This window comes from Aquarana catesbeiana, linkage group LG09 (assembly GCF_042186555.1).
Source record: "Aquarana catesbeiana isolate 2022-GZ linkage group LG09, ASM4218655v1, whole genome shotgun sequence".
Classification (NCBI taxonomy): Eukaryota; Metazoa; Chordata; class Amphibia; order Anura; family Ranidae; genus Aquarana; species Aquarana catesbeiana.
Window position 1 is genome coordinate 58,820,288 of NC_133332.1, and position 18,760 is coordinate 58,839,047.

General features: G+C 41.7%; 1 protein-coding gene across 1 annotated transcript in view; it reads right to left on the minus strand.

Moving 5' to 3' along the window:
- Window positions 1-457: 457 nt before the first annotated feature.
- Window positions 458-18,760, minus strand: part of LOC141107689 (cytochrome P450 2B4-like) — a 94,133-nt gene continuing 75,830 nt past the window's right edge. The window contains exons 5-7 of the mRNA XM_073598592.1: window positions 4,108-4,284; window positions 908-1,049; window positions 458-639 (exon numbers count right to left, since the gene is read on the minus strand). Coding sequence (XP_073454693.1) covers window positions 596-639; window positions 908-1,049; window positions 4,108-4,284 — 363 coding nt within the window. The 3' untranslated portion in view covers window positions 458-595. The remainder of the gene's footprint in view (window positions 640-907; window positions 1,050-4,107; window positions 4,285-18,760) is intronic.

Below are 18,760 nucleotides of genomic sequence, written 5' to 3' on the forward strand. Positions count from 1 at the left end.
AACTACAAACTAACTTAACTTAACAGGATATAATCCACAATGTATATTCCTTTAGCTATGTGGACACGTGTCTATTTTCGTCTTCTCATGACATTCTACACCAAGATACCTTAAATGTCATACTCAAATTGGCTACACCAGAAAAATCCAGCAATGCTCAGCTTTAGAAGAAGAATCATGTCAAATCTATTGATCAAGGTCATTCACACATACTCTATTTATCATGATTAATCATAAAACCAAATATGTTTTGCAAGCTTGCCATGAATATAATATAACACCTATAAGTGCCGAATTATGAATTTGGAATAATATTCTAACACTTCTATAAAAGCTACATTCAAGATACCACAGAAGACCCTAGAGCAGCTAGAGCACCAAGCATCAATAGAGCACAATTTTTTGTTGAAAAGAAAATAAGGAAATTACTATTTTATTAAAGGACCTTTACCTTGGGTATATAGTACCCTCTAAACGCAATATCCCTTGTAGTTTTCCGAGGCAAACCCATTGGAATTAGGTCAATGAATCGCTGCATTTCGTGGATCACAGCATCTGTGAATGGCATCTGATTCCTGTCTTGCATTTTGGGGCTTCAGTCTCGGCCAATGATGCAATCAATTTCCTCACAGACCTTGCCTAATAAAGATATTTGAAAATGCACATGCTTAATTTTCAGGAATACACACACACACTGTCCCTAGTATAATTTTTTTGTGTAATGTGTGGACTTTTGTCTCCATCCTTGACCATTTGCGAAAAATACTATTATCAGGTGAGAGAGGCTGTGATGCTTGTGAAATCACTAATTTGATTAATATGCCCACATGGCCATATCAGTTTTTTGACATTGACCTAATATGGTACTAAAGTGTGAAGATGACTCAATAATGGTTTAAATATGCACCGAGGACATCTGGGTTTTTCATAAAAATAAGGAGACTGTAGGTCAGTGTTGAACCTGTGGTCTCCACGCCAGCAAAGAAGATCTGCAGAGTGCTGTTCACCAGGTTTTTGAAGTTATATTCAGTGTTAGGGTCATTCTTCTCCTAGAGGGAATCCAAAAATATATATCAATTGATAGTTTGTATTTATAGCTTTGGAGATCCATAAATACAAAGGAGGGTCTGGGACTTTAGATGAGACACATGAAAGCGACTACAAAAATGGTAAACATCATGACATATTTATTCAGCATGTACTCATTTCTTGCGGTATAACACATTGTACATACAAACGTAAAAAAATGTTTTATAAACATACCAATGATGCATTTTAATTCATCTTTATACAGGGATATTGCAATATAATATATTGAGAGCCAATACTGCAAATATAATATATTGAGAGCCAATACTGCTTCATACTATGAGATAACCATAAAGGACAAAGATTGCATCTTAAGATGTAGAGTAGAATATTAAAAAAATGTATACACCGTGTCTTGAAAACTTATGCATTTGGAATTGCTTGATGTGTTTAGTGGATTTATTCCACTTCCTCAGGAGAGAATGTGTCTGCAAAAGATATATAGGGAGACCAGTATAGTCCATTATTGGGTCCTATTAAAAAAAGGAACAGCACAGATGGATAAGAATGGAAAAAATCTATCCATATGATACTTACGTATATATTGGCTAAGGTCCAACCATACGGTACGGAAGGCTGAGGGCCAGTCAAGGGTGTCTGTCCCAGGAGCTGTGGTGGTGAGGACCCATGAGAGAACCGGGAACACACAGTGTAGTCCTAGAGGGATTGGATTCTCATCTCAATCTTATCCCCCTGTGTTGTTCCTTTTAATAGGACCCAATAATGGTCTATACTGGTCTCTCTATATATCTTTAGCAGACACATTTTATGTATTCGCTCCTGTGGAAGTGGAATAAATCCACAAAACACGTTGAGCAATTCTAGATGCATATTTGTTTTCAAGACACAGTGTATACATTTTTTTTTATATTCTCCTCTAGATCTTACCATGCAATCTTTGTCCTTTTTGATCAACTCGTGGTATGAAGCAGTATTGGGTCTCAATATTTTATATTGAAATTATCCCTGTATATAGATGAATTATATTGCATCATTGGTATGTATATGAAACAGTCTTTCACGTTTGTATGTACAATATGTTATACCACGAGACGTGTACATGCTGAATAAATATGTCATGATGTTTACCATTTTTGTAGTCTCTTTTATGTTCCTCATCTAAAGTCCCAAACTCTCCTTTGTATTTATAGATATTAGCAATGGAGGTACCTGCCAGGTGCCTCATTTAAAGTCCCAAACAAACCCCTTTAGCAGCTTTGGAGATCTGTTTGATCAGATATAATAGGCTCAATAGCATCTACTAGAAACTAAAATATCAGGTGTGGATGAACTAATGAGAAATTTAATGAGTGTCTCTGCAAAGAGCATCTGATCCCCTGAGGCAATGTTCACAATGATCCGATATGAAAGTCGCACGACTTAAGATCCGACTTCGCCCTGTGACTCCAGGTCTGACTTTCATGCGACTTCAAAGAACAGGATCCGATTTTTGTCAGACTTTGAAATGATTGTGACTTGGAATTTGACCAATCAAAACAAAACCTTTGGCTCTGGTATGGATGAAACCTCACACCAAATTTTATTTTCAGCAGGGTGGCGGCGGCGGAAGAGAACATCAGTGGAGGAAGCGGAGAAAGAAGACAATATAGTTGATTATTGAAGCTACAACGGGGGACATTTTTCATTTTTAATAAAGGACTTGTCAAAAACCATCTCTTGTTTTTTGTAACACTACACTGCTTTTTTTTTGACATGGGTAGGGGTAAAATGTACCCCATACTCATTCACATAGTGGGGAGGCCAGGATCCGAAGGCTCCCTGTTTTAAAGGTGGCTTCCAGATTCCGATAAGCCCCCCTGCCCGCAGACCCCCAAACCCAAAGCCAGGGTTGGTGGGAAGAGTCCCTTGTCCCCATCAATATGGAAAAAAGGTGCTTTGGGGTGGTGGGGCAGAGCCTCTAATATTCTTGACCTGAAGGCTCGTATAAGGGTCTGGAATTTTGGGGGGACCCCACATCATTTTATTTATTTATTTTTTTTTTACGTAAGGTTTACCCACAAAATCCATACCAGGCCGAAGGTCCTGGTATGGATTTGGGGGATCCCACGCTGTTTTTTTTTTTTTTTTAGAGGATTTTACATTGCCAACATTGCATACATTGGATCTCAGAGCACAAGCCGCATGCCACAAGTCGGATCAGTTAAGACGGCTTTTATAGGGAACCATTGATTTTGACATGTCATGCGAATTGTGCTTTTAAGGTCGGAGCGCATGTCAGACTTGATACACACCTCTCCAGCGCTCCCTTGCAGCTCCTTGTTGTTCTACAGGTGAAAAGGAAATCCAAAATGTTATAGTTGCTGTCAGAACTGGAGCAGAGGGAAAAAAATCTTTCTATTTTGCATGAAGTGGGGATTTCCTCTCACTTTTAAACCATTTCCTTATTCCTGTTGTATATTTGGCACAAGAAGTGAAGAGAAAACTCTACAATAGGCAACAGACAACATCTGATCGCTCTCATAAACAATGGCTACAGGTGCACATTAGCTCTTTTACTGTCAGAGCCACCTTTTGCATTTGGATTAAAATGCACAATTTAGCCCTAAAGATTAGTTTAAACCCCTAAACATTATATACTTTTCTATAAACAGGGACCCTGGAAAACAAAATGATAAACATTTATCAAATACATATGTTCAGTTAACACACAAACCTTAATTTTAGTGCACACAAAGGCAATGTTACCCAGATTTTTTTGGGGAAAAAAAAGAAGATGAGGCTGCATCGTGGAAATCAGTGGTTCTCAACCCTGTCCTGTCCACTACCAGCAACAGGCCATGTTTGCAGCTTTTTCTTTATATTGCGCAGGTGCTTTAAATCAGAGTCAATGGCTTGGTATTTTGGACAGCTGTTTTATCTAAGAGAAATAACCCAAAACCTGTTGGGGGTACTTAAGGACAGGGTTGAGAACCACTGGTGTAAATAGATACCAAACATGTCAAGACTTAAGTGTGACTATCATTTTATTGATATTTTTACGCTGATTTTAGAATTCACCTTCTCCATTTTAATGAGGAAAGAATCCACATAATCTCTGGGGTGCAATGGATCCAGCGTCTCTTTGTTCTTCTCCACTTTCTTCTTCACGTACTGCAGGAGCTTCTGCATGTTGGATAAAATTTGTTGGTGCTTCCCTGGGACAAACATCATGATTCTGGGGAGCATTTCAAACACCTGAAGAAAGTACATTGGATATCCCATGATAAGTAACAAATAATGAGTAACATGCATGTTTAAAGTGGTAGTAAAGTCCACTTTGTGATTTTTACCTACAGGTAAGCCTATAATAAGGATTACCTGTAGGTAAAATTAATATCCGCTAAACCTGCATCGTTAAGGAGATATTCATCTTGGATGCTGCCGATGACTTCACCAGTGTATGCGCTCTGAAGGCCTGGAATACCGGAGTGATGCATACTAGCACATTATGCTATTATAAATCATATGTATAGTGCAGCACAACTAGCAACAAACTAGCAAAACTCTTAGTAAATGTATATAAATAACAGTGCAACAATTAATCATCCAAAAGCATTGATGACTATAAACCAGGGGTAGGCAAGCTTTTGAGCACAGTGTGTCGAAAAATGTTTTCAAAGAAATTGAGCGTGCTGATTTTATAACAAAAAAATGTCAACTTCACAATCTCAATCATGAAAAGGATTTTTTATAAAGTAAATGCTGTAAACTACTTTCGTAGTGAGAAATTAACATCCTGGGGGGCGTGGCTTGGCGCGCAACAGCGATGGACGCTTGAAACAAGAGCTCCGGCATCCAGGCAGCCCTAACCCGTCACCTTGCACCCAAAGCACTCGATAATGAGCAAGAGGAGCGCAGGGACACCCCGCACAAGATCACGCCGCACATCGGCAGCTTACCAAGGAAGGAACATTGAAGACCTGTTCCGGAATCCCCCGCCTGCACGAGAAGGCCTGTTAGGAGCCAAGATGGCGCCGCCGCATGTAATGGAGGACGACTTCAGTGAGGACTCTCAATCAGCGGCTGAGGAGAACGGTAGGATTACACCCCACTCCGACCTCCCTCTGACATATGCAGGCATGTCAGGCTTTGCAGCTGACATAAAAGCCACCTTTTCGGCGGCGATAACGGATCTAAAATCCAGCATGCTGATCCTCACAGACAAGATGGCCACGGCAGAGCACGCAGGCAGATGCAGGGATAAGGCCTTACACCGCCTGGACAAAGTTACACAGACACAGTCCCAACAACTCATAGAGATTAACAAACACCTCGAAGATTTGGATAACAGAGGCAGAAGGAACAATATTAGGGTGCGGGGGATCCCAGAGACCGTGGAGACTGATCAAATAGCCCCAGCTTTGCAGAGGGTTTTTAACAGCTTGCTAGAAAGACCAGAGGAGACGGACATTGAATTTGTAAGGGCTCACAGAGCACTCAGAGCAAGAGGTCCTGACAACATGCCACCAAGGGACATCATATGCTGTTTACAGAACTTTGCTTTAAAAGAAGACATCATGAGGAAAGCTCGCAGGAATGATCAGATAGTCTTTAATGGTGAAACCATCATGCTATTTCATGATCTGTCTCAGATCACTTTGAAGAACCGCAGAGCTCTCAGACCATTACTAGACAAGCTGAGAGAAAAGGATCTCCGTTACTCATGGCGATTCCCATTCGCACTCTTAGTGAACCAAAATGGAAAACAGCACATCCTGCGATCACCAGAGGATCTACCAGAATTTTGCCAAGCGTTACATCTGGAACAGGTAGAATTGCCAGAGTGGTATCAGGAATTCATGCTACCCCCACTTGAAAGATCCCCCTTCTCATCGCCGGAAAAACGCATCTCTAAGAAGATGAAATCAGCACGCTCTGGAGGTTCACAGGCGGGGACCCCAAATAACAGACCTCACACTTCAAGGGGCTCTGAAGAAGCCTGAAAATGCCTACAGAAAACCACATAACACATAGAAGAAGACGAGCATCCTTCCTGAAATGACACTTTGAACGCTGACCCCAAAAATAATACTTGCTGACATCCACATTATGAAACACCTTGGCTGGTTCGATTTCTTTGGCAGAAAGGAACTTCACACCAAGAATCAACAATACACTAAGTACCAGTTCATACAGCTCAGCAGTTTGAGTAGGAATTTAAGTTTATGGGGACTGTTGCTTTTACCCCCCATGATGGCCTAGGCCATTGCTACAGATAAAATATGGTTGCAAGGCAAACGTACTGGCATAGCTAATACTAATGGGTATATGCAGTTTTTGAAGCACAATTATCAATATCTCACTACAGCAAGCATTAATTGTAGAGATGTCGATGAAAGAAATATCTTTAAAATTAATATAAAAAAAAAAAAAAAAAAAAAAAAAAAAAAAATTAAAGCAAAATAAAAATGCAAATTTTAGATTTAACCCAAATCCTTCCTCAAAGGGAAAATGATAAGATGATACCCCTGCCTGAAGGGGGGCCATGAAATCTCTCTGCAAGAACAGAGAAATGATCGAAATCTCATCGACATCTCTATTTATCTATAAAGTCATCTGGGTCAAAGTGATCAGGGGAAGCCTTATGCTCCTTAACTGTAGTTAACAAGGTGCATTGTTGACCATTAATGCTTACAATATGTTTACTACGGCTGCTGCCGGTTATTGCTCACTATTTGAGTGTTACATCTATTTGCTTTTTGTATTATTTCAGTTAAATCTAATTTGACTGGTTGGAATAACCAAAGTGATTAGGCGGCTGCCAATCACGTCCCAACAAAGTGCCCTCGGCAGGAGAGGATTCTCCTGTCAGGAGACACTAACATATTACCTTGGCCCCACTGGGTTTCCAAGGAGATTACATTATCTCACTCTTACTTTTTAAGTGCTCTTACTTTCAGGGTACTGATTCCTGTTTTCTTTTCTCCATTCCATCTTCCTATATCCTTTAAGGGGTAAAGTATAACTCATTGGTAACTTCAGTTTTCTCTTCAGTTATTGCCTTGGCAGCTCTCTCTGAGTCCTCAAGATGGCGTACTCATCCCTAGGACATGAGCCTACAGTAATCTCTCACAACACGAAGGGCCTGAACATTCCTGAAAAGCGCAGGACCCTCTTAAAGGAACTCAAAAAAGGTAAACCACGTTTTGTGTTTTTACAGGAAACACACTTCAAAACTCAACAAATCCCCAAAATGACAAACTCATTCTTTACACAAGCATACCATGCAACGAATGACTTAGCAAAATCCAAGGGAGTGTCCATACTCATTAGTAGGGACGCTTCCTTTGAATTAACCGACAAACTCATAGATCCAGAAGGAAGATTCATATTCCTGAAAGGGAACTGCTGCGGCAAACCTATTACATTAGCAAATGTTTATTTCCCTAATACGGCACACCTCACCTTCTGCCGTAAAATTGTTGGACAACTCAAAGATTTTGGCTCGGGATGTATCATTTTGGGTGGAGACTTTAATGTCCCATTGAATCCTCTCAGTGATGCGTCCACAGGCAAAACCTATATCACATACAAAATCCTCAAACAAATCAAAACATTACTAAATTCGCTCCAATTAATAGACTCGTGGAGATTCCTCAATCCCGAGGGAAAAGATTATACCTTCTACTCCATTCCTCATTGCAGATACTCAAGAATAGATTATATCTTTATATCACAAAGAGACCTAGATTTAGTCACTGGAGCTAAAATAGGGATACAGACCTTCTCAGATCATGCCCCAATCTCAATGCTGTTGAAGTTCACGGAACCCCGACCCAAAACAAACACATGGAGATTAAACTCAGCACTGTTAACAGATCCAACTACACTCCCTCAAATAGCGACATCACTATCGGACTACTTCAAAACTAACTCCACACCAGAAATCAACCCCCTTTCATTATGGGAAGCACATAAATGCACAATTAGAGGAGAACTCATTAAAATGGGCACCTACCGCAAAAAAGAAAGGGAAAAAGAAATTAAATCCCTGACAGAGAAGATTCGCACCCTAGAATCCCTACATAAACAATCCCTGACAGAACATACGGCAACTGAACTTCTAAAATATAGAAAAACACTCCAACAGATCTTTGACACAAAAGCTAAACGATTCCTTTTTTTTAGAAAAAAATCTACTACGAACAGGGAAACAAAACGGGTAGCCTACTAGCAAGAGTCATAAAAAACGCGAAAACACAACAAAATATCTCAGGCATACGAACAAAAGAAGGGAAACTAGATATTACTACCGAAAAAATTGCACACCATTTTCATAATTATTACACATCCTTGTATAACTTACCCAATCCACAAAAACCTAGCTCAATTCAAGGAACAAGACTACACGCCATACGTCAATATCTGATAGACTCTAAACTTCCCTCATTGTCAATTGAAGACATTACCCAATTAGAGAATCCCATAGAAACTTATGAACTACAACAAGTGATCAAACACCTAAAGACAGGGAAAAGTCTGGGACCGGACGGCTTTACAGCAATTTATTACAAAACATTCCAGGAAACTCTTCTGGGACCATTACTAAAGGCCCTGAACTACATGTCTAAGCCCAGGGAGATCCCGGTGGATTTCCTCAAGGCACATATTACAATTCTTCCCAAGCCAAACAAGGACCTAACAGAATGCGCAAGCTACAGGCCAATTTCGCTGCTGAATCTTGACGTGAAATTGATGTCAAAAATAATAGCAAACAGATTGAAACCTTTACTACACAAACTGATAGGAAGCGAGCAAGCAGGCTTCATGCCAGGAAGAGAAACCAGAGATAATGTAATCAAAACGCTCAATCCGATGCATGCTGCGGGGATGAGGAGATTCGAAGGCCTTCTCCTGTCCACGGACGCGGAGAAGGCCTTTGACCGCGTGGCCTGGGATTTCATGCTAGAAACATGTAGGTTCATTGGCTTGGGAAACAACATGATGTCTTGGATCTCTACGCTCTACAAAAACCCTTCTGCGCAGCTGAAGATCAATGGCTCCCTTTCAAACACAGTTGAAATCAAAAACGGGACGAGACAGGGATGCCCTCTCTCGCCCCTGTTGTTTATCCTAACCTTAGAGCCGTTTATCAGACGGATTGTAGCAGAAAGGGCAATACAGGGCTTTGAGGTGGGGAGAAAAGAATACAAGGTGGCGGCATACGCGGATGACTTGTTGTTCTTCATAACGAACCCCCATATTTCACTCCCCTCCTTAATGAAAGAATTCTCTATCTTTGGATATCTCTCAAACCTTAAAATTAATTATACCAAATCAGAAATTTTAAATGTTTCGATTCCCACAAATAAATTAGATCTTATCCAATCAAATTGTCCCTTTAAATGGGTAAACACAGCGCTTAAATATCTAGGAATATGGCTGACCCCTAAATTATCTCAAATTTTTGAATATAATTTCACTCCCTTACTGAAAACAATTTGTTTAGACTTACAAAACTGGCACTCAAAAAGTCTATCCTGGTTCGGCCGGGCAGCTATATGTAAAATGGTCATCTTACCAAGAGTATTGTATCTATTTAGAAATTTGCCGATAAAAATTCCCCAAAACTTTTTTAAAGTGCTTCATACAACCCAAACAAAATTTATTTGGGCTCACAAGAAACCGAGAGTACGTTTTTCTAGACTCACCAAGCCCAAAGATAAAGGGGGAATGGGACTCCCAGACTTCCGTGCGTACTATATGGCCTCTCACATAACTAGGATAATAGATTGGCACTGCCACTCTATGTTTAAAGATTGGGTAGAAATTGAGGAAAAATTGAGCCAAACACCAATTAAATACTCACCATGGATTCAGTGGAGTAGTCTCCCAGCGGAGATGAGGATGCATCCCTTAGTAGGTACTACCTTAACAATCTTTCACAAACTAACGAAACTCGCCAACTTCTCGTCACTTCTCAGTCCGCTCACCCCACTACAAAATAATCCCAACTTCCCACCAGGAATGGGGAACCGATCACTCCAAGTGAACGACACAAATAATCCCCTATTAGCTTATCAATGTTTTCACAATCAAGAGTTCAGGAACTTCACAGATCTAAAACATACAAACAAACTACATGACCTACGGCTTTGGACTTATTTCCAATGCCGCAGCTTCCTTAATAAAACACAAAAAAAACAAAATTTCAACAGACCACTAACAGAATTAGAGTCAATATGTCAAAAAGAGGAACCCATCTCCAAAGTAACATCACTAGCATACCGCTGGATCCAAAATGGGGAGGACAAGGGGGAGAGGGATCTCAGAGAGAGCTGGTCAAGGGCACTAGGCATTCCAATGACGACTTCACAATGGTCAAAAGCATGTGTTTTCGCTCATAAATGCTCCCTGAGTACAAAAACTCAGGAAACAGCATACAAATTACTCACTCAATGGTATGCCACACCAGTAAAACTACACTCCTGGTTTCCAGAGCACTCGGATACCTGCTGGCGTTGCAATGCTGATAAAGGAACATTGCTCCACATTTGGTGGCAGTGCCCAATATTGAACACTTTTTGGACAAAGGTTAAAGAGATGATTTACTTAATAACAGAAACAAAATTAAAGTTAGACGCAGCAGCATGTCTTCTGCATGTCACGGAATTTCCCATTAAGAGGTACAAACACTCACTTACCAAACATCTTTTAAATGCGGCCAAAGCGGTCATCCCACTGTACTGGAAATCTACAAAAATTCCATCCATACAGGAGTGGCTAAATAAGGTAACGGAGTTTTACGAGATGGAAGAGACTATCGCACAAGCAGGAGAAAATGTGGAAAGATTTCACAAAACTTGGTCACCTTGGCTTATATACAAATACTCACAGGCATATGTGGATGTCATGAACTAGGTCCTGGTGAGAGATAACTTTCATATGATAAGCTAAATATTAAAAAACAGTCTAGTGAGGAACAGTGATTCCAATTAATTTAAACTGAAGGTTTACTACTTAATACCCTTCCCCCTCTTTCTTTTCTTTTTTCCCTTTCCAACTATTCTTTTTCTATGAGTAACAACACAGAATTCATGAATGTTATTCATTGATATATGCTTTATTAAGTTTTACAGTTGTACAAGTTTAAACAATTGATACCAATTCCTGCAATGTAACTGATGTACAATGATGTTTCTGATGTCAATCTAACACTGTATAATACCATGTGGAGCTGCGACTCCACGGATGCATCTTTTGTTATTTCTTTCACAATAAACTTTGATGTAAAAAAAGAAATTAACATCCTGCACTCTCACGCCTCAGTTCAGCCCCAATTACTGCAACTCCGCACCTCAGATCACTGTCACCCCTGCAAATCTGTTACACCACTGTACCCCCTGCACATCTGCCCCACCACTGTACATCTCCCCCACCACTGTACCCCCCTGCACATCCGCCTCACCACTGTACTCCCCGGTAATCTATCTCACCATGGTACCCCCCTGCTCATCTACCCCACTGCTCATCTACCCCACCACTGTAACCCCACTGCTCATCTGCCCCACCACTGTAACCCCCCTGCTCATCTGCTTCACCACTGTAACCCCCCTGCTCATCTGCCCCACCACTGTAACCCCTGGTACATCTGCCCCACCACTATACCACCCTGCTCATCTGCCCCACCAATGTACCCCCTTTCTCATCTTCCCCACCACTGTAACCCCTTGCACATCTGCCCCACCACTGTACTACCCTGCACATCAGCCCCACCTCTGTACCCCCCTGCTCAGCTGTCCCACCACTGTACCACCCTACTCTTCTGTCCCACCACTGTACCCCCTGCTCATCTGCCCCACCAATGTTCCCCCTTTATTATTTGCCCCACCACTGTACCTCAATGCACATCTGCTCCACCACTGAACCATCTTCTCATTTGTCCTAACACTGAATGTATCTGCTCATATGTCCCACCACTGTAACCCCCTTTCTCATCTGCCCCACGAGACTGAACCTCCTGCACATCTGTCCCACCTCTGTTCCCCCTGCTCTTCTGCCCCACCATTTTAACCCCCTACTCATCTGTCCCACCAATGTACCTCCTTTCCCCTCCGCCCCAACACTGAACCCCCCCTGCTCATCTCTCCCATCACTGTATCCCCTTCTTTTCTGTCCCACTGCGGGACCCCCTTCTCATCCCTCCCACCACTGTATCTCCTGCACATCTTTCCCACCACTGTACCCCCTTGCTCTTCTATCCCAACACTGTAACCCCCCTGCTCATCTGCCCCATCAATGTACCCCTTTTCTCATCTGCCCCACCACTGTACCTCCCAGCACATCTGCTCCACCACCGTATCCCCGTGCTCTTCTGTCTCACTACTGAATCACCTTCTCATCTGTCCCAACACTTCACCCATCTGCTCATCTGCCCCACCACTGTAGATAATATAGTGACAGTGTAGCGCTACTAGAAAGTGTAAATAAATCACAGAATGAAAACTAAATAACAAATCTAATAAAACCAAAGCAATATATATTGGCTAGACTGGATATGACCCAGTGAATGTGTAAGAAAAAATGTCCACAAAAGTGTCGAATTGTATATCCCTCAGGTGAAGGTAGTCCCAATCGTAAAAAAATGGTGTGAAGCTTGTCTGTAGTCAATAACAACAAAACTCAAGAGGTAAATGGGAACCGGTTCCAGGTGATATCCTCAGCTCCTGATCCGTGAAGACTCCAAGTACTCCCCAGCCAGATAGCCGTCTCCAAAGTTGTTGCGTGAAGGCTCCAGGAAATAATTATATGGAAGCAGAAGGAAGGAGAAGGACTCCAATGGTGCAGGTCAAAACCAATTAGGTTTATTAATAATAAAAGGTCGAATGGTAAGTACCAATGTAATAAAAGTGATCATGAAATGGGTATAAAATAAAAGCAATGTGGGATACAAGAAATGCTAGCCCGACCGGTTTCGACACTAAGGGATCTTCAACGGGGCAGTTTTGCGATAAGGAACTATGGGCGGCAGCCCTCTCACCCAACCAAGCCTGGAGAACAAATCAGCTCTGCTCCGGTGCACTTGGTCTTGCTTCTTGCCAGCCGGCGCCGTTATACCGCTCCACTCTGCCAGATGAACCGGGACCCTCAGATGGCTTCGACAGGTGTCTTTTTGGATCCTTTCTGGTTGTGTCACACCGTCTTTCCGGCTCACTGGTACAAGGCAGAGTCGCTGGTCGCGCCGCTCCGCCGCAGGTGTAGGCTGCGCTCTCTGGGAACCTCCTTACAGGTCCTTGTAGGCAGGCCACGCATCCAGAAGAGACCTAAGATGGCTGCGTGGGGCCTTTTTATAGTCTACCCAGGATGCATTTCAGTGCTAAGTGTTCATGAGTAGGTCACCCAGCATTCTGGGTAGGTAGATCATTGTAGAATGTAAACAAACAGTCACTTCCTGTAACACTTTCTCACGTTCTTGAAATAGGAAAATAAAAAGTCCATTCCACAATTTGGCCACTAGATGGTGCCACATACTAAATTATAATACTGCTCATAAATTAACATTGTATTACATTAGCAGGCAAAAATGCTGGCAATACATACTCCCCCTGCTTTGAGTCTTTGGTCCCCAAAGATATTTAGAATCTTATTTCTATTATACATTTTTGCCTCTAGGCGATAATACCGACAGAGGAGCCTCCCACCAATTTTCATGTGATGGGGAGCTGTTTTGTGCACTCACAGCTGACACCATGGTGTCTGGTACATATGTGTCAAGGGTTGAAATGGGGATGAATTTTTCTGAATCAGCAGTAGAAGGACTAGGCTTCCCAGAATTTTCTTCTGGCAGTAAAATGAGTTCCTTCAGAGCATTCACCCAAGGTGTCATAAACCAGTCTTTTTGGTGGGTGAATTACTCTTTTTCTCCTCTGAGTTTTTGGCGTCTCAGGCAGACTGACGCTTTCTTCAACTCCTTCATTCTCTGGTACATCCACTTTTACCTCTTGTATTCCAGATCTGACATCAGCATTAAGGCCCTCTGATTCTGTTTCCAACTGGAGAGCTTGAGACTACTCTAATGCCTCGTACACATTGTCGGACATTGATCGGACATTCCGACAACAAAATCCTAGGATTTTTTCCGACGGATGTTGGCTCAAACTTGTCTTGAATACACACGGTCACACAAAGTTGTCGGAAAATCCGATCATTCTGAACGCGGTGACGTAAAACACGTACGTCGGGACTATAAATGGGGCAGTAGCCAATAGCTTTCATCTCTTTATTTATTCTGAGCATGCGTGGCACTTTGTGCGTCGGATTTGTGTACACACAATTGGAAATTCCGCCAACGGATTTTGTTGTCGGAAAATTTTATAGCCTGCTCCCAAACTTTGTGTGTCGGAAAATCCGATGGAAAATGTGTGATGGAGCCTACACACGGTCGGAATTTCCGACAATAAGGTCCTATCACACATTTTCCGTCGGAAAATCCGACCGTGTGTACGGGGCATAAGTCTTCCATTGACCTGTGTTGAGGCACAAACTCAGGGGCCTCTGGTTGAAGGGTCCCATTATCCTCTCTTCCTGTGTGAAATGAAAAGTCTGCTTTAGCTTTTGACACTTCAGATGGCCACAGCCAGCTTGTTTCCATTTCTTCTTCCTCACCATTTTCAGTGACTGAGGGTCCAGGCTGAGACCTAGTTACTGGTCTATGCACAGCAGTGGATGTAGACGGTAATGCTTCCTTCAAGGTCATCCTGACTGCCTCTGTAAGGGGTAACAGGTGGTTTCAGTTCCAGGTTTTTACTGGTCCCGTGCTCCCTTCCTGTCTGATCTCATACACTGGGAGCCCTGGAAGTTGTCTGCATACATTTAGCTGCGACCTCCAGTGGTCAGCCAACTTGTGTTTGCCTGGGATGCCCAGATTTCTTTGTAGGATTCGGTCACCAGGTTGTAGGTCCTGAATCCGTACTTTTAAGTCAAAGTTATTTTTGTTCCTACTTCCTCTGGCGTTTGATGTGGCTTGGGCCTTCTCATAGGCTATCTATCGATGAGAGGTCTCTGAGGTGTGGTCCAAGGAAGTTCCAAAGGCTAATTCTACCGGTAGTCTGGCCTCTCGCCCAAATATCAACCGGTAAGGTGAATATCCTGTAGCATCAGTCTTGGTGCTATTGTAAACATGTACCAAAGCAGTGATGTGCTTGCTCCAATGTAGTTTTTGTCCAGAGGTTAAGGTCCCCAGCATGTTGAGGAGAGTTTTGTTAAACCTCTCGGGTTGAGGGTCTCCTTGTGGGTGATAGGGAGTAGTTCTAGACTTTTCCGACTTCTTCAGCTCTGGCTCCGTCTTTTCCTTGCTGTTCTGCCCCTTCACAAAGAGCTCTTACTCCTTCTGTGGTAAGTTGGGTCCACTCTTCTGGGTGACCCTGAGAACAGTGAGGTCTTCTTGATAGTGCATCCGCATCTCGGTTACCAACCCCTGGTCTGTACTTCAGGCTGAAGGTAAATGCCGAGAGGGCAGCCAACCACCTGTGGCCAGTGGCATCCAGCTTCGCAGTGGTGAGCAAGTATGTAAGGGGGTTATTGTCCGTCTTGACCACAAACTCCGCACCATACAGATAGTCTTTCAGCTTGTCCACCACAGCCCACTTCAAAGCCAGAAATTCAAGTTTGTGAGTACGGTAGTTCCTCTCAGCAGAGACTAGACTTCAGCTCACATAGGCAATGGGCCTTAAATGCTCGTCATGTTCTTGGTAAAGCATTCTAGACATGTGCAGGATGAAAAAAATTGTTTAGTTTTGTTTCATTTCGATTCGTTATTTGACTAAATTTGTTTAGTTAAATTAGTTGCATTAGTTACATTCGTTTTCGGGATTCGTTTAGTTTCGTATTCGAATTCGAAAAAATTCAACTGCATTCGAAAAAACTACCAAATTCAAAAAAATTCTACCGCATTCGAAAAAATTTGACCAAATTTGAAAAAGTAAACTATATATAACCATTTTGCGAAATTCGAATTTCATATAGAATGAAACCGAATTCCAATAGAAAAGATTAGAATAGAATAGAAAATGAGAATAGCATAGAAAAACAATAGAACAGAATAGAAAAAAATATAATATATTCTATTCTAATCTTTTCTATTCAAATTCAAATTCATTCTGTACCAAATTCCAATTCCGGAAGATGTTCATTACTTTTCTAATTTGGAAATCGGATGCATCCGAATTTCCGCATAATGAAAAATTTGTCTGAATTTCGATTCGAAACGTAATGCACATGTCTAAAGCACTCCGCCCAGCCCATCTCAGCTGGCATCTACATGCAGTTCGTAAGGTTTGGCAGGGTCTGCATAAGCTAAGACCGGGGCAGTGGTAAGGCTCCACTTCAGCTGTCGGAAGGTTTCTTCGCATTGTGGAGCCCACTGGTCCTGGATGGACTCTTTCTTCTTTCTGGGCCCCTCTTTTGGGTTTCCAGGCTTATCTGAGTCCATACCAACTTCTTCCTGGTTCTTCAATAGCTCAGTAAGTGGGCGAGCTATCTTGGCAAACCCTTCTACAAACCTCCACTAGATGGTGCCACATACTAAATTATATTACTGCTCATAAATTAACATTGGATTACATTAGTAGGCAAAAATGCTGGTGCTAGATCAGTGTCATTCGTTTAGAGTGGGTAGGAGGAGTCAGGTGCCGACGCTTCTCGGGGACGGCCGAACCCGGAAGCTTTGCTTACATCTACTGTTTGCTGCATATTTTAATGTAAGTTACTACGTTTTTTCCAAATAAATGTGTTTTTAATACTGCACCATGAGACCTCTCCTTTGTTCTTGATTAACCGCTGGGACCGCTGAGAGCGCTGGAAGCTGTGGGATGAGAGACAGACTCATTTGATGTTTAAAGACACGCTGCAGGAAACACATCCTCTCCTAGTTATTATCCACCCGCTCTACTTGGCCCATTGGGGGCCGCTGCTGGAGGTGAGAGGCTGGGGGAAACACCTGGGAGATGCACTAGAACGTGCATAGAAGAAAAATTACCAGTCACTGCACATTCTTTTTGCACTGTGTTTAAAGACTTTGCTGTGGAAAACACCCATCACTACTGCACTTTTTGTATGGACTACATTGCACTAATTGTCACCGTTTGGGACAGCATCTCTGTGGTGGGATTAGCTGTCCTATTATAATCAATTTTCTACTCATCTTAATTACTTATTTATTATTTTATGGTATGATTGGAATTTTCATCTGGGTATTTATTATATATTGCACATTTTTTGCTGAACATATACATTTTTTTTTTTTTTTTTTTTTTGCACTATTTGTCACTTAAATATTTTTATACGCAAGCTCACATTTAAGAGCCACTTTACTTAATTTGTCATCATTAATATTTATTTTTATCTCCAGTGATTATTTGTGAGGTATTGATTTATCACTTATGTATGATTTTTGGTTGCGAGTATTCTATTTGAGAAGTCAGCTTTCTATATTCACAGATTCACACTGGAAGAAAAAAAAAATTTTTTTCACTTGATGAGGGGAGACCGGTATATTTCATCAAGCACTCAAATTGTTTATATATATTTTTTATTTGTCCCATACTTCAGAACTGTATCTCCATATTTTTTATCCACTCGTGTATGGTGACATTTATTGTCAAGCTATTGGGTACTTTCTCCGGACATTTATTGTAGAAGGTGGGGTTTGTTCTGCCCATTACATCTTACATTTCTATTGTTGTTACTGATTGATGGAATAGCGCCACATATCTTTATTTAATTTATTTAATTCGTTTAGAGTGATCGAGAAGTTCAACCTGGAGAGCTTGCTTAATCTGGGATGGCTCCATTGTTTCAGGGATCCCCCTAACCCTGATGTTCTGCCTCCTTCCTCTGTTATTAAGGTCCTCCAAATGCCTGTTAATCAGAATTAAATGAGTGGTGTGGGATGAGACCGCCGTCTCGAAATGCTCCACTGCTCTATCCCTTTTGACATATGCTCTCTCTGTATGAGATATATGGTCAGACAGGGCTACATGATCAGCTTTTAAGTCAGTGATAGCAGGGGAGAAGGTATTTTTTTATATCTGCCGCTATCTGTGTCATTTCTGACAGTTGGAGAGGGTGGTCTGTGTATGCAGGCTCCCTTACCATGTCCTCAAGAGTGTATAAGTGTAGCGCTAAAGTGTTTGAGTTGGTTAACATAACCCAACCATTATCAGAATCACAAAATCCCTGTGAATCAAATTATATAAATCTACAAACCATGATGGGTAGCGCAATATAAAAAAAAAAATCACAAAAAATACCACGTGTGATAAGTGCCATGTATATTAATGAAAAATATATATAACAAATTAAATAAATGAGTCCGTGCAAATATTTAAAGTCCACAGTGTATATTAAAGAAATTGAAGATCCTAATCACCGCATTGACATCCAACATAATGGGTGAAAACTGAACACACCAGTGCAGTAAAGCCACCGCCAAGGCAGATGTAAGCTTACCGGATGGTTTGAACTCAAAAGAACATACGTTCTATGAGTCAAACAGGCTTATGTTATCAACGGACAACCAGGATGGAATCTTAGGAATCCTCTGTAATTGGAATCTTAGGAATCCTCTGTAATTGGAACCCATGGCGTCCCGAAACTCATAAGAAATCGGTCTCCATACCAGCAAGTACACAATCCATGATGCAATGGAACATTTCACACAGCGTGCTGCTAT